Source organism: Ricinus communis, chromosome 1 (genome assembly GCF_019578655.1).
Source record: "Ricinus communis isolate WT05 ecotype wild-type chromosome 1, ASM1957865v1, whole genome shotgun sequence".
NCBI lineage: Eukaryota > Viridiplantae > Streptophyta > Magnoliopsida > Malpighiales > Euphorbiaceae > Ricinus > Ricinus communis.
In genome coordinates, this window is record NC_063256.1 from 513216 (window position 1) to 528275 (window position 15060).

At 37.4% G+C, this 15060-nt stretch overlaps 4 protein-coding genes across 8 annotated transcripts; 3 read left to right on the top strand and 1 right to left on the bottom strand.

Moving 5' to 3' along the window:
• The first annotated feature begins 1572 nt into the window (after positions 1-1572).
• Positions 1573-2294, top strand: LOC8265791 (non-specific lipid-transfer protein A-like). Its single transcript, XM_002511550.3, has 2 exons — positions 1573-1985; positions 2107-2294. Exons 1-2 carry the CDS (start codon positions 1648-1650, stop codon positions 2114-2116), a joined length of 348 nt encoding a protein of 115 aa, XP_002511596.1. The 5' UTR covers positions 1573-1647; the 3' UTR covers positions 2117-2294.
• On the bottom strand, positions 2108-4367 carry LOC8265792 (mitochondrial protein C2orf69). Of its 5 annotated transcripts, none has more exons than XM_048370031.1 (4): positions 4070-4367; positions 3701-3836; positions 3324-3614; positions 2108-3216 (listed from the first exon to the last, which is right to left on the bottom strand). In XM_048370031.1, the coding sequence occupies exons 2-4, from the start codon at positions 3806-3808 to the stop codon at positions 2653-2655; spliced, it is 963 nt and encodes a 320-aa protein (XP_048225988.1). In that variant the 5' UTR covers positions 3809-3836; positions 4070-4367; the 3' UTR covers positions 2108-2652. The 5 variants fall into 5 exon arrangements, with proteins under 5 accessions (XP_048225988.1, XP_048225983.1, XP_015584258.2 ...); XM_048370026.1 differs by having other exon boundaries at positions 3701-3967; XM_015728772.3 differs by having other exon boundaries at positions 4065-4367.
• A 1516-nt stretch (positions 4368-5883) lies between these two features.
• Positions 5884-11426, top strand: LOC8265793 (plasma membrane ATPase 1). The gene is made up of 21 exons (XM_015728787.2): positions 5884-6122; positions 6236-6355; positions 6451-6549; positions 6714-6851; positions 6956-7090; positions 7301-7480; positions 7635-7841; positions 7970-8089; positions 8208-8327; positions 8470-8592; positions 8681-8785; positions 8869-9013; positions 9137-9301; positions 9388-9626; positions 9729-9761; positions 9860-9941; positions 10043-10203; positions 10311-10523; positions 10606-10788; positions 10928-11106; positions 11188-11426. Exons 1-21 carry the CDS (start codon positions 6069-6071, stop codon positions 11282-11284), a joined length of 2898 nt encoding a protein of 965 aa, XP_015584273.2. The 5' UTR covers positions 5884-6068; the 3' UTR covers positions 11285-11426.
• Positions 11427-12864: 1438 nt separating this feature from the next.
• On the top strand, positions 12865-14910 carry LOC8265794 (pentatricopeptide repeat-containing protein At2g44880). The gene has a single exon (XM_015728761.3). It carries the CDS (start codon positions 13035-13037, stop codon positions 14838-14840), a length of 1806 nt encoding a protein of 601 aa, XP_015584247.1. The 5' UTR covers positions 12865-13034; the 3' UTR covers positions 14841-14910.
• The last annotated feature ends 150 nt before the right edge of the window (positions 14911-15060 follow it).

Here is a 15060-nt window from a genome sequence, read left to right on the forward strand (position 1 = left end):
AAAAAGGAAGAGCATATTTCAGATTTGTGCGTACAATTTAATATAAAAATTTTGCCTAACAAATTACTGGTTTCGATAATGAATAATGTAATTAAATGGGTTTCAAGAACTGCACAAAACAAACTGGGATCATATCTTTTCCACTAAGTCTTGCAATTACATCAACAGTCAAGTTAAGAGTGGAAATTAAAATCTGCAGAACAACTCTCAACTAACATCCATATTTTCAACGACTTCAAATGCATCTGCAAATTGGGAGCTCTATCAGCGAACAAAATTCTTCGCAGACCTTTAATTTCCCTCCACTCTTTCGAGCTTCACATTGAAGAAGATTATCCAATTTGTCTGTTTCATTACGTATAAATACGCGCCTGCTATCGCACCATTGCCTTGGCGTGCCATGAAGCCCCTTGCATCACACGTTTGGAATTTTCGTGCCTTCAACTCTATCTCCACAGAAGAAGATGGCATTTGCACAAGGTACCTACCAATGTCGTGGTGATGGTGCTCAAGCAATTATAAATTTATTTAACTGTTGAATAAAAAAAAAGTTACAGTTTGTGATTTGGAATCAGGAGAGATGCAGAGAGATACAGAAACTCTGCAGTAATTTCTGCTGCTAGGATCCAGTGTAACCTTTAAAAATACCACAAGCATAAAAATGTTGCCTAGTTAGACACACTGCACATGTTAATGTTCTTTTCTTTAACTTTCTTGTGCAGCATAACTAAGACGTAGAGGGAGCATGACTGTTCTGTGTAATTTCTTGGTAGTACTCCCAGTTCTACTGAGATTAATTCTTGCAATGAAACATGATGAAAAGCTTGTATGAATCAAATCGGGGTTTTGTCAGGAGCCGAAATTTCCCATACCCGTCTACAAACTCAAACAAACAACGTAATTGCTATTGGTCCTTTTTTCCCCCTCTTTTTACATCATGTAAAAAAGTACTAATTTATTTTGCTGCGAGATTAACTTGAAAAATAGCTTGATGACCGATAATAATTTTTTCATCCTACTCCACAGTTCTTAATTATATTGCACGTCAAGGGAACCAAAAGTTGAAATAATTAGGCATATAGCTAGATACTATTACTGTTACACTTATCAATGGAAAATGAATAAACATGATCACTGGTCAGATTCATTGAACTAAATTATACTAGAGCACGCCCGCAGTATCTCTAATAATAACTTGAATCCAATTGCTTTTCATATTGCGCCATTGCAAATGAACATGCTCTCATTATACAGTACGAGTTTCAATAGAATGTTGCTGATCGTATGTAACTATATGATTGCGTTTCGGTTTTGGCACGGCAATGCAAATTACCAAATAACAGGTGCATTCTTGGACGTTGGAATGAGGAAAAAACACTATCAGAAACTGTTAGGAGATAAAGAAATCAAAATGGTTCAAAAGTGGTGCTTTTTAACTGTTAAAGGTGAGCAAAGTGGCATTTCAAAGTAGACTAGAAGCCAAAATAATGTAACTGAAAATTCTATCGTCACGCATCACTCCCTCCTGAGCCTCAAATTTGAGAGCTATAAATACCACATTCCGGCAGTCGGTTCATCTCACTCAAGCTTAAAAACACAAGCTCATCAAAATCTCAGTTAATTAAGCATTTTGGCACATTAGCGAAAATGAAAGGAGCAGTGATATCAATGTTGGTTGTGTTGGCCATTGTTCAATTCGTGATGCCAGGAGAGGCTGTGGATTGTGGGCAAGTGAACTCGTCCTTGGCCTCTTGCATTCCATTCTTGACAGGAGGGGTCGCTTCTCCTTCTGCTTCCTGCTGTGCTGGGGTCCAGAACTTGAAGACGCTTGCTCCCACCACCGCTGATCGAAGAGCTGCATGCGACTGCATTAAGGCAGCCGCAGCTCGCTTCCCAACTATAAAGCAAGATGCTGCCTCGTCCCTTCCTAAGAAGTGTGGTGTTGATATTAATATCCCCATCTCCAAAACCACCAACTGTCAGGCGTAAGTTTCTTTATATTTATTTCTATTTTAATGATTGGTTGCTTTACAGAATGATGTTTCTATATGTAGTATGATGACCTTGGCTAAATTGATGTTTATTTTTAAATCTTTCTTGGTGCAGGATCAACTAAGATGAAAGTGAGAGCCCAAAAATAAAGATTTGAGAGCTTTGAATTGTTGAATTTTGTTTCCCATCCTCCTCCTTCTTAGCTATATTTGAATAAAAGATTGCTCTCTGTATGAACCCAGCTTGTACACCTTGTTCTACTGAAGCTCACGAAATGATAAATGAGAACTCGTTTCACAATACATGTTTCCCTGTTGATAGTTGATAATTCTTATTGAAAATTGGTATGGAGATTCTTGACAGGCCTCTAAAGCCCATTTATCTTGGTCTGGGATCTAGCTGTACATTTGGACTCAAATGTATTGTTCTCACGGGCCGAGTTTGGTATCGCTTACGAGACTCTTAAATTTAGTTGAGTTATTCGTGTATACGCATACAATCTAGATAAAATTTTCACCATTAACAAATTAGTAGTTTCTGCAATCACTTGAGTTTCAAGAACCGCATAAAATGAACTAGACTTCACAACCCTTCCCCATTAAGTCATAATTACAACGACAGTCAAGTCAAGAGTGGCAACTAAGTTGTGCAGAATTATTCTCAACTAACATCCATGTTTTCAATGATTTCAAAATGCATCTGCAAATTGGGAGCTCTGTCAGCAAAATAAAACTTCTCACAGACCTTTAATTTCCCTCCACTCTTTCGGGCTTCAGATTGAAGAAGATTAATCAATTTGTCTTTTTCTTTACGTATCAAAACGCGCCTGCTATCTCCCCATTGCCTAGGCGTTCCGTGAAGGATAAAACGAATTCCTGGAGCCCCTTGCATTACACGTTTGGAGATGCTCTCAATCACATTATGATCAGTGATATATGCACCAGCAGAGTTCAAACCCACATCCACATAATGTATCTCTGTAATGCTGTTTAAAAGGCTTTCTTTACTAAGTGGGATAATTTGAACATCTTCATCAGAACATCCTCTGATCATCTGCTGTTCTTTCGTGTTTGATTGCACTTGTGAAACGCTCAGCTCTGCTACCAGCTGGTTAAGCACAGTGCCGCCTTTACTAAACCCAAGAATGTACGTCTTGGGCTCACAACATGAAGAAGATGCTAAGCTGCGGCCGGTGGACTTTGTTGTCGAAATGGCCTTCTTGGCCTGCCATATTGATAAATAAAAGAATATAATTGGAAGTGAAAATAATACAACAAAGAAAACATAAGAAACAAGATAACAATTAAATAATTGATAAGAGTAGTATGTACTTCTTTGAGGCAATTGGATAAGAGAGAGAGGGTTGAGGTAGAAGCAGGGAATTCATCTGGAATGTAAGATTTTGGTTCCCCCCACTGATTCACAGATGGAATAAAGTCTCTATAAACAGCGAAAGGTCCATTGAAAATGGAAGCCTCGATTACCCAAGCATTAACAGAAGCACCAAATTTAGAGACCAAAACTTGAGCTATATTCTGCGGATCAGATAGCCTCTCGATTACTGGGTTGTTGGTGCCTTCAACTCTATCTCCACAAAAGAAGATGGCATTTGCACAAGGCACCTATCAATACCATATCACGGTGCTCAAAGAAATTAGAAATTCATTTAGCTTTTGATTTGAAACTGTTGAAGCAAAAAAGAGCTTACAATTGGTGATCTAGTATTAGGAGACAGGCAGAGAGATACAGCAACTCTGCAGTAATTTCTGCTGCTAGAATCCACTGGAACCTTTAGAACACCTCTCCAATACTCCATCACTGAGTTCACTGTCAGGCGTAAAATTCTGCCAAGTAGACAGATCAAATTGCAGCAGTTGTTTCCATTAGATGTTTCTTTGACAAATGAAATTGAGAATGCAATGGAAAAGATTCAGCTGGAATTTTCCACAAACACGTCGCCTGCATTGGCCGTGATCTACACACTCAAACACAAATGCAAATCTCCAGACACAAAATAAGAAGGAATGCATCATTCTTGTACAAATCTGATACATAGAGAAGCAGAGCTTTACCATACATGAAAGAGAAAGGATCCGGATTCTACTACTTCCCTCTAGAATCTAAGATCGATACCAGAATTGTTCCTTGGGGGTGTTTCGGGTTCAAGTTATTGGACCTGAATAACAAAGATATTCTTTTTTCCAGTATTTGATTAAGCTGGCCTGCATGTTCATACTGAAGATTAAATGAGCCCACAAAAAGAATAAAGCCCTTGTATAGCAGGCTGTTTAATAATTTAAGTTTCAGCTTAGAATTGTTTAAAACAGCATGTTTAATTTGTATTTTATTTAATTGATTTGAACTTTTTGTCCAAACTGTTTAAAAGAAAACATAGATATATTATTTATTTCAAGAGTATCAATTTATTATTTATTTTCACAAGGCCGTTCTTAAAGTTGAAAAATAATAATTATTTTATTGGAAAAAATGAAATCTCAAACGGTTTCTTTGCCGTATAGTCTATAGAGCATTTGCGTTTGGATTAATGTTATTCCCTGAGAATGGGCAATCAAACAAAGAAATCAAGAAAAGAAAACTTTGAGACACGTAAAAATCCAAGGCTAACACCCAACACACAGAATTCTTTCCTATTCCAATTGATTCCCTTATTTTAAAAATGGAGTGAAGCAACCGTACCAAGGCCGTCCATTGGGATCATTGAAGTTCTAAACTAAAAACAAAAGAGTATATTGGACCTTGGAAAAGCTGTTGCTTGTAATTGGAGTATTAGTTAACACTAAATATGGTTTTTAGAAATTGATTTAATAACTTTGAGAAGTTGGACTGCATTATAATGCTCCCCCACTAACTCATTCACATTTGTTGAATAGTCTTTGAATTCGTGTAAATCAAAAACCGATAATAACAAAATCAAACATATTTTATTTGATTATCAGTTCATCACAACAAAAGGGATATCCAAAGATTTGGCAAGCGGCCCAAAACAGTATTTATTTAGACCATAACCATCACATTGACTCTACCAAGCAACAACGCAAACTTATATCAACTTTCTTCGAATTATCAATTTGGTAAGTATTTAAAAACGAGACGAGCCTAATTTAATTACTAAGCATATATATGTACACTTGCAAGTACAACAAATTTACAACAGAGAGATGCCATTTTTTAAGAAGTGTAGTAGTACGGAAATTGATGACTAGTAAAATGTCGATATCAAAAAGACATGATTGTGTTCATTTCTATGATTTTGGCGGCAAAGTTGAGCAACAGTTGAAGTTTTGAATGTGTCGTTATTATAGTTATTAGCTATGTTCCCTAGCCGGCCGAACTTCACAAGCAAACACATCTGTCTCTTTGCAAAATGGAACTTTTATACTCATCGATCAATGCCCACCTCCAATTCTACGCCCATTGTGTCCCTTGTTTGCTGTACTTTTAGGTTTCTTTTTTATATGAAAAGAAAAAAACAATTAAGTTTTACTTTGCCCATTTCAAACTGATGTTGATGGGGTCACTTCTTCTTGGTTTATTTAGGCATATGTACTAATGTGCATTCATTTTATTGGTGTCTTGCTAAGATCAGTTTCGTTCTCTTAATTAAACCTCAGGAATTTTGGGCTCAGGGGCTAACTGATAAATCCTCTTCTACGTTTAAGATCTTTTTTAGGTGGGTATTTATTAGTTTACCTAATATGTTCTTTAATGAGATTGGATTTTCTTGGTTAAACTGCTACATAGTGACCTGAAACTTAAAAACTTTGTGGTCTGCATTTTTTTTTCTTTTAGTGTGGTAAATATGCATTTCTTTCTTGTTTCTAATTGTAGCGATTTTCATTTCATAAAATCATTTGGGTGCAACAGGAGATAAATTATTTCTTGTACAAACTAACAGATCAATATTTAGAATAATGGTAATAACATGAGTGCTTAAAAGAAAATACTTCGGAATAATTTTGGTAGATAGCTTGACATACAGTTCTTGGCGGTGCAGAATCTCTTCCAAATACTAAAATCTTGCAGAGTGGAGAATCAAAAGCTGAGTTATATCTAAAATGGTTAATAAGTCGGTTGCTCTTGATGATGTTATCAAGGAAGCTGTTGATTTGGTATGCCCGTGAATTCTTCAATTGTTTTTCATGTCTTTCTATGGCTTGATTCTGAATATTAGTCAGATGAATAACGAATGCCTAATGGTTAATTTCAAAATGGATTCATGCAGGAAAATATACCCCTTGAAGAAGTTTTTGACCATCTTAAATGTGCAAGAGAAGGTCTGAACTCTGATGCAGTTCAAGAGCGGTTGGACTTGTTTGGATACAATAAACTTGAAGAGAAAAAGGTTAGCAGCGAATTGTCCAGGGTGCCTTATTTTCACTTTCTATATGCTTTTCAATTCCGTGCTTGGTTGATTTAATTACTCCTTTTCTTTTCCAGGAAAGTAAAATTTTGAAGTTCTTGGGTTTTATGTGGAATCCTTTGTCATGGGTCATGGAAGCTGCAGCTATCATGGCCATTGCTCTTGCACATGGAGGGGTAAGTCTATATTCTAACAGCTTATATTATTTCTTTTGGAGGATAATCTTGACCTAGTGTGTTGATGATGGGATAATTGCACTCAGTCATGGGATGCTTTATAGTACAAGAAGTTAATTATTGCACAGACATTAATTGTTATAATCAGTATTCGATGATAACAGGGCAAGAGTGCAGACTATCATGATTTTGTTGGCATCCTGATCCTGCTTCTAGTCAATTCCACCATCAGTTTCATGGAAGAAAACAATGCTGGCAATGCCGCTGCTGCACTTATGGCTCGGTTGGCGCCGAAAGCCAAGGTCTGCAGAAAGCTATTTCTATCTGTTATTTGAACGTCTCACAATGCACGAGGCATCACATCTCAACTGCTACTTAATTTTCACATTATCGCTACCCATACTAGGTCCTCCGCGATGGAAAGTGGAGTGAAGAAGATGCTTCAGTCTTGGTGCCTGGAGACATTATTAGTATTAAACTTGGTGACATTATTCCTGCTGATGCACGTCTTCTGGAAGGAGATCCGTTGAAGATTGATCAGGTAACTGTACAGTGCAATAGCATGACCTTATTATTAGTTCACAATCTTAATTTCAGAGTAAAAATAGTGCTGTGTTTGTTGTTGACGTAGTGTTAATGATAGTGCCTACATTGTAGAAGAGGAAAATCAAGGAGAACTTTAACTGTAGTTGCCTTAATGTGATTTAACATTATGCCTTTATTGATCCAATATTTTGTCTATTTCTTGCAGTCTGCTCTTACCGGCGAATCGCTTCCAGTAACCAAGAATCCTGGGGATGGAGTTTACTCAGGTTCAACATGCAAGCAGGGTGAAATTGAATCAGTTGTTATTGCAACTGGCGTTCACACCTTCTTTGGGAAGGCAGCTCATCTTGTTGAAAACACTACACATGTTGGACATTTCCAGAAGGTCTTTTAAGAGCTTCTGTGTTTTCTACAAATAGCAGACTTATGCAACATTTAATAACTGATAATAACATGACTAACTCTTAGATTGTGATCAAACTGGACATTGTTATGATATCATGTCGGAATTAGTTATGAAAATTATTTGATGTTTCCAGGTTTTAACAGCAATTGGAAACTTCTGCATTTGCTCAATAGCACTTGGGATGATAATTGAAATCATCGTGATATATGGGATTCAAGAGAGGGGATACCGTGTTGGTATAGATAACCTACTTGTTCTATTGATTGGCGGCATCCCAATTGCGATGCCGACTGTTCTTTCTGTCACAATGGCCATTGGTTCCCACCGCTTGTCTCAGCAGGTCTGTGAAACCTCAGGATTGGTCTACATTACTTTCAAAAGAAAGATGTTCTTAGAATATGTAATTTTAACAGTCCTATTTATGAAGTAAGCATTCACGCTTATAATCAGCTCCCATGCCTTCCGCAGGGTGCAATTACAAAGAGAATGACTGCCATTGAAGAAATGGCCGGAATGGATGTGCTCTGCAGTGACAAAACAGGAACGTTGACGCTTAACAAGCTCACAGTGGATAAAAATATGATTGAGGTTCTGCTCCTGCTACCTCTCTTTTCGGTCTGCCAAGCATGGCATCATGATGCGGATATGAAATTCCATTATTTTGCTGCTGACCAGAAACGGGGGCGTTAATCCATGTTTCTTGCAGGTTTTCACCAAAGGTGTTGACAAGGATATGGTTGTGCTTATGGCTGCAAGAGCCTCAAGGTTGGAGAATCAAGATGCTATTGATTGTGCAATTGTTTCGATGCTAGCAGACCCTAAGGAGGTATCTGACTGAGTGCTTCGTAGTTGGGCGAATTCTCTCTTTAATACTATGAATATTCTTCCAGTGTGTCTTCAAATGTTGATGCCAAATTGTTATTTTGCTCGGGTAACCTTACTTATCTATTCTGCACTTCTTACTAAAGGCACGGGCTGGAATTAAAGAAGTTCACTTCCTTCCATTTAATCCAACTGACAAAAGGACTGCACTTACATACTTAGATGCTGCTGGTAAAATGCATAGAGTCAGCAAAGGGGCACCGGAGCAGGTACGGCATCAGACATTAAGATTACAAAAACATACATTTAACCACTGTAAAAGGTGATTGCTGAGCCTTTTCGCATGTTTTCCTTTAGATTCTCAATCTGGCACAAAATAAATCAGAAATAGAGAAGAAGGTACATTCAATAATCGACAAGTTCGCAGAACGAGGACTTAGATCCCTTGCGGTTGCCCGCCAGGTGAGTAAAAATACTCTTTTCTAATATTTATGCATTTATTTCTATACGCACTTCTTGAAAGAATGCAGTGTCATCTTTTTTAGGAAGTGCCTGCTGGCACCAAAGAAAGTCCAGGTGGCCCATGGGACTTTGTTGGGCTTCTTCCTCTTTTTGACCCTCCACGCCATGATAGTGCTGAAACAATCAGAAGAGCTCTGAATCTTGGTGTTAGTGTCAAAATGATTACTGGTGTGTACCACTGTATTTTTTTCCTTTCTTGCATCTATAACTTTACTAGTTTCTGTCCGACTGTTGTGTGCATCTTTTTATGTGCATTTGTATTGTGATTTTCATAGACAAAAATCTCTGCAGGTGACCAACTTGCAATTGCCAAGGAAACTGGAAGGAGGCTTGGAATGGGAACAAACATGTACCCATCCTCATCTCTGCTCGGCGAGGGAAAGAACGAGGCATGTGCATCACTTCCAATTGATGAGCTCATTGAGAAAGCTGATGGTTTTGCTGGAGTATTCCCTGGTAAATCTGCTAGTCATAATGTGCCGAGTGAAAACTCTATAATTGTCGATTAGCTGTCTGATCTAATTCCACTTTCTCGTACGCAGAGCATAAGTATGAGATTGTAAGGAGATTACAAGCCAGAAAGCACATATGCGGAATGACTGGTGATGGTGTGAATGATGCACCTGCCTTGAAGAAAGCTGACATAGGAATTGCTGTAGCAGATTCTACAGATGCTGCAAGAAGTGCCTCTGACATAGTTCTGACAGAACCTGGGCTGAGTGTAATTATTAGTGCTGTCTTAACAAGTCGAGCAATCTTCCAGAGAATGAAAAATTACACGGTAACGTAGCCGCAATATCCAAGATATGATCAAGTTATCAGCAGAATTTTGAACTGCATGAACACAAATCTGAAGTTGATTTTTCTTTTTTACTTTCACCAGATATATGCAGTGTCTATCACTATTCGTATTGTGGTAAGTTTCCCTTTTTACCTGAAATTGAATGAATGTAAAGTTGTAAAACGCTTCTTGCCATCAGTTTTATCTCATTTACAGTTGATTTTCTATAACAGCTTGGTTTTATGTTGCTGACGGTCTTCTGGAAATTCGACTTCCCTCCTTTCATGGTTCTTGTCATTGCTGTCCTTAATGATGGTTAGCTTTTCCAGTTCTTCTACATATGGCTATATCTCTGAACTATTTCACAGGCTAATTCTCTATTGCTTATCCATTTTGACATACTATTTGGCTTACAGGTACTATCATGACCATATCCAAAGACAGAGTCAAACCTTCTCCACTTCCTGATAGTTGGAAGCTTACTGAAATTTTTGCAACTGGCGTGGTCCTTGGTGGTTACATGGCTCTAATGACGGTCATATTCTTCTGGGCAGCTTACGAAACCAACTTCTTTCCGGTATAACCCTTCTTCTGTATCACAGGATTCATCTTCTTTTAGTCATCCATGAATTATAGACCATTTCTTGTTCGTCTAATCGCTTATCTCTTTCCTTTTCATGGCAGAATCATTTCGGTGTCAGGAACTTCAACCAGCACCATTTTAACATGTCAGATGAAAATATTGCCAACCAGCTTGAAGAACAATTAGCATCAGCAGTATATCTTCAAGTTAGCACCATAAGTCAGGCTTTGATATTTGTCACGCGCTCAAGGAGCTGGTCATTGGTGGAACGCCCAGGACTTCTGCTTGTTGCTGCCTTCATAATTGCCCAATTGGTAATTGGTTGTAGAATCCTATCAGTTTACATATTTCCTTCATGGTGCATAAAGATAAATAAGGTAATCATATTCAATGCAGGTCGCAACTGTGATCTCGGCTACTGCAAACTGGAAATTTGCTGGAATCAGAAATATCGGTTGGGGCTGGACAGGTGTTATTTGGTTGTACAATATTGTAACCTACATGCTTCTCGATCCTATCAAATTTGCTGTGCGCTATGCTCTCAGTGGAAAAGCCTGGGGACTGGTGGTCGAGCAAAGGGTAATTTAATTCTAACTCTTGATTTAGATGAACAGTTTCAAGTACTTATTTAAACATACTTGAAGAATGTTTTCTGAAGTGTCCGAACTATTGTGTATAGAAAATTACTGATGGAACTAACTGGTCTCCGTTTTATCAGACTGCATTCACAAGCAAAAAAGATTTCGGGAAGGAGGCTCGTGAAGCAGCATGGGCAGCTGAGCAAAGAACACTTCATGGCCTCCAGTCTGTTGACACAAAAATGTTTTCAGAAAAGAACACGTTTAAGGAAATAAGTGTCATGGCAGAAGAAGCTAAAAGGCGTGCAGAGATTGCTAGGTATCAAGAAAAGAAGCTGGAAATTTCATTAATATTGTTATATCTTGTTTCTGATTTCTTGTTCTGAATGTGATGATGCAGGATGAGGGAGCTTCACACTTTGAAAGGAAAAGTTGAGTCATTTGCCAAGCTAAGAGGCTTGGATATTGATGCCATTAACCAGCACTACACCGTCTAGACATGTTTATTTGCATTACCTTTGTAGTCCTCTTTGGCGCTTTTTCGTTCGCCCTTTTTCTCTTGTAAGTTGTACCTCGCTCGTGCTTTCAGTCGATGGTAATTGAAAATAATAAGATAAGCTTCGATACAACTATAAAATTGATTCTTGAATTACATAAACCTTGTAACTTAAGTCAACTATCCACAATCCTTCTAACCAGCTTATTCTTCTTTCTTTTTCTTTGACATTAATTACGGGTTTTTTTCTTTATACATCCTCAATTATTGTTCTTTCTTTTTAGTTCCTTTTGCTCCTTTTCTATTCCCCTCCAATTTATTTGCATGATTACACGTGTATTTCTTTTTCATGACAGAGAGTTTGAAAAGTTAATATTTTTTCTTACTTTGACAGGAGAGTTTAAGAATTTACAGCAAAAATAAAAAGATGTCTATATTAAATGGATATAGTATCATAATGAAAGTAAAGTACGATAAATATCAATTGTGGCTGTAGAGAAAAGATTGAAGTTTGAATTTCTGAGACTAATTTAAACAAACAAACTCTTATGCAGAGACGAAGGAGAATACCAATTTATTAGGAATGAAAATGGTTGTCTCATTTTGATGATTTATTTAGTTGTTATAAATTGGTAATGTTGATAATGTTGGAAGAAAGCAGTTCTTATTTTATTGGAGTATTTATGTTAAGAATTGCTATTTTTATATTTTTTATATATATATATATATATATATATTTAAAATTAATTTAGAGCGTGCTGGATAGGATTTCTAAGAGTCTAACCACAGCAACTAAATTAATTATATTCATGCATAAGGATACTAGATTACCTCGGGACTTTAATTAAGCTAAAAGAAATCTTTACCATTTCATATATACACTCTTGAGTGTTGTTTCTTTATTTTTTAATTATTCATATAGCATATGTATTATTGATTGGTGGTACAATGATAGGGAGAGATAATAAAGTTATAACTATACCTGTTCAAAGTTTAAATTCAGCCTAAGTTTGAAGTTTTTAAGTCTAATCTCGAGTCTAGCTATACGAATTGAGTTTGAAATTTTTAAAGTTTACATCTGAATCCGGTTATACGAATCCAAACTTTTATCAAATTTGACCTGTCATAAATAATTTAAAATATTTGATTTTATAGTTTTCGAGTCGATTTAGGCGTGTGGACAAACTTCAAAACTTCAAAAAATAACGTTCTCAAACCCGTTCAAAAATTAATCGGGGCTTAAAGTAAGAAATATGTAACCAATTCTAAAATTTTCAAATGGACTTGGGCGGGATGAGCAGGTGCCCAAGTCGATCAACAAGTCTAATTACTATGTGGCATTCGCATAGTAGTCATTTTATTAGTGACCGAGAATAGATACTAACAGAATGGTCAAATTGTACATTTAATTAAACACGATGGATGCTGTAACATATTAGTCAATTTAGGAGGGCCCAGTCGTATCTTTCATTAAACATGAGGGACCAGCATTTTACCCTAACACCATATTTGATGCTAAATGTCCTGTCGTATTCTCCTTGTTCGTTTGAAACTGACAGCCATTTTTACATTATTGTGGCTTGTCGTCTGCATACCATATGCATGCCCGTTCAAGATAAACGACAGCATAAAAGTAACGATATGTCCGTTTTCCGTTTTTTCTTTTATTGCTCGTAATTCGCAATAACAGAAGGGGCCAGAAAACCGCCGTTCGGAAGCAACGCGGCAAATCGGATGATCTCTGTGCACTTATGCAGCAACAGCATATTCTATGGAGTCCAATAGAAAGAAAATGCCTCTGTCTTCTACAAAGAACAAAGACAAGAGAAACCCTCTTGCAAATCCACTCTCTCATGCTTCGAAGCGCCGTTGAATCTAACGTCAACATTCTCGCCAAATTCATAACCATCTCGGGTTGTCTTGCTCTTATACCTTCCGTATATGAATCACTCGCTATCATCCAACATGCTCGCCAGGTGTTCGATAATAGGCCTCATAAAGATGATACATTTCTTTGTAATTCCATGATTAAAGCCCATGTAGGCATGCGCCAATTTTATGAGTCTTTCACTCTTTATCAGGATCTTAGGAAGGGAACGGGTTTCCTTCCCGATAATTTCACTTTTACTGCTTTAGCAAAATCTTGTGGGTTAAATATGGCCGTTTGGGAAGGTTTTGAGATACATAATCATGTTCTGAAGATGGGATTTGGTTTAGATTTATATGTTTCAACAGCATTGGTCGATATGTATGCAAAATTTGGAGAGTTGTGTATGGCAAGAAAAATGTTTGACGAAATGGCTGAAAGAGGTGTAGTTTCTTGGACAGCTCTCATCGGTGGATGTATGAGGTCCGGGGATATGGGTAATGCGAGGATACTTTTTGATCAGATGCCTGAGAAAGATTCCGCTGCATATAATGCAATGCTAGATGGTTACGTTAAAGCAGGAGATATGGAGTCAGCTCAAAGTTTGTTTGATAAGATGCCAGCCCGGAATGTGATCTCTTGGACCAGTATGATTTATGGGTATTGCAGTGGCGGTGATGTTTTAACTGCTAGGTCTTTGTTTGATGCTATGCCAGAGAGGAACCTGTTTTCTTGGAATGCAATGATTGGTGGATATTCCCAAAATAATAAATCCCATGAAGCATTGAAATTGTTTCATGAAATGCAGTCAAGAACGTTGTTTGAACCAGATAAAGTAACAGTTGTAAGCGTCCTTCCAGCTATAGCTGATTTGGGTGCTCTCGATTTGGGAAGTTGGATTCATCAGTTTGCTCGTCTGAAGAAAATTGATAGGTCTATCAATGTTTGTACTGCACTAGTTGATATGTATGCAAAATGCGGAGAAATGCTGAAAGCAAGAAGAGTTTTTGACAGCATGCCTAAGAAGGAAGAAGCATCTTGGAATGCTTTGATAAATGGATTTGCAGTTAATGGGTGTGCTGATGAAGCATTGACAGCATTTTCGGAGATGAAACGTGAAGGAGTTAAACCAAATGATGTAACCATGATAAGCGTTTTGTCTGCTTGTAACCATGGTGGTCTGGTAGAGGAAGGGAAGAGGTGGTTTAAAGCAATGTATGAGTTTGGTTTGACCCCAAAGATTGAACACTATGGATGTCTGGTTGATTTATTAGGGAGGGCGGGACACTTGGAGGAAGCTGATAAACTAATTGAAAGTATGCCTTACGAGGCTAATGGAAAAATTCTGAGTTCTTTTCTTTTTGCGTGTGCATGCTCTAAAGATGTTACAAGGGCTGAGAAAGTACTAAATCAGGCACTTAATATGGAGCCACTGAATGATGGGAATTATGTGATGTTAAGGAATTTGTATGCCATGGAGAAACGATGGGGAGACGTGGAGGAAATAAAGCGATTGATGAGGAGAAATGGAGCGAAGAAAGAAGCAGGTAGAAGTGCTATTGAGATTGACGGTAGAGTTTCAGAGTTCATAGCTGGAGGTAGAGAACACTCAGAATGGGATTCAATCGATTCAATGTTGGGGCAGTTGCAGATACATATGAGGGACAAAAGGGCTGCTCAAAGTTGCTGATTTAATGTTGGGAATGTTAATAATATTTTCTGTATAAACGATTATTAGATTATACATATTATTTCAGGTATCTATCACACAAACTAGACACGCACCATAGCAAAGAAATTATATAATCTATCAGTACACAAATAATATTACTACTGCAAGTAAAAACTGAAAAGATTTAAGAATATTCTTAACATTTAATTTCAGAATTTAATTAAATTAGTTTAATGAT

What these genes read in the sequence shown, in the direction of transcription:
- LOC8265794 (XM_015728761.3), top strand. Translation starts at nt 13,035, where the DNA reads ATGCAGCAACAGCATATTCTATGGAGTCCAATAGAAAGAAAATGCCTC.
- LOC8265791 (XM_002511550.3), top strand. Translation starts at nt 1,648, where the DNA reads ATGAAAGGAGCAGTGATATCAATGTTGGTTGTGTTGGCCATTGTTCAA.
- LOC8265792 (XM_048370031.1), bottom strand. Translation starts at nt 3,808, where the DNA reads ATGGAGTATTGGAGAGGTGTTCTAAAGGTTCCAGTGGATTCTAGCAGC. An exon ending in CTAATACTAGATCACCAATT is followed by an intron (nt 3,615 to 3,700) that starts GTAAGCTCTTTT and finishes TGGTATTGATAG; the next exon opens with GTGCCTTGTGCAAATGCCAT. An exon ending in TATCCAATTGCCTCAAAGAA is followed by an intron (nt 3,217 to 3,323) that starts GTACATACTACT and finishes TCAATATGGCAG; the next exon opens with GCCAAGAAGGCCATTTCGAC.
- LOC8265793 (XM_015728787.2), top strand. Translation starts at nt 6,069, where the DNA reads ATGGTTAATAAGTCGGTTGCTCTTGATGATGTTATCAAGGAAGCTGTT. An exon ending in TTGCTCTTGCACATGGAGGG is followed by an intron (nt 6,550 to 6,713) that starts GTAAGTCTATAT and finishes CGATGATAACAG; the next exon opens with GGCAAGAGTGCAGACTATCA. An exon ending in GGTTGGCGCCGAAAGCCAAG is followed by an intron (nt 6,852 to 6,955) that starts GTCTGCAGAAAG and finishes TACCCATACTAG; the next exon opens with GTCCTCCGCGATGGAAAGTG.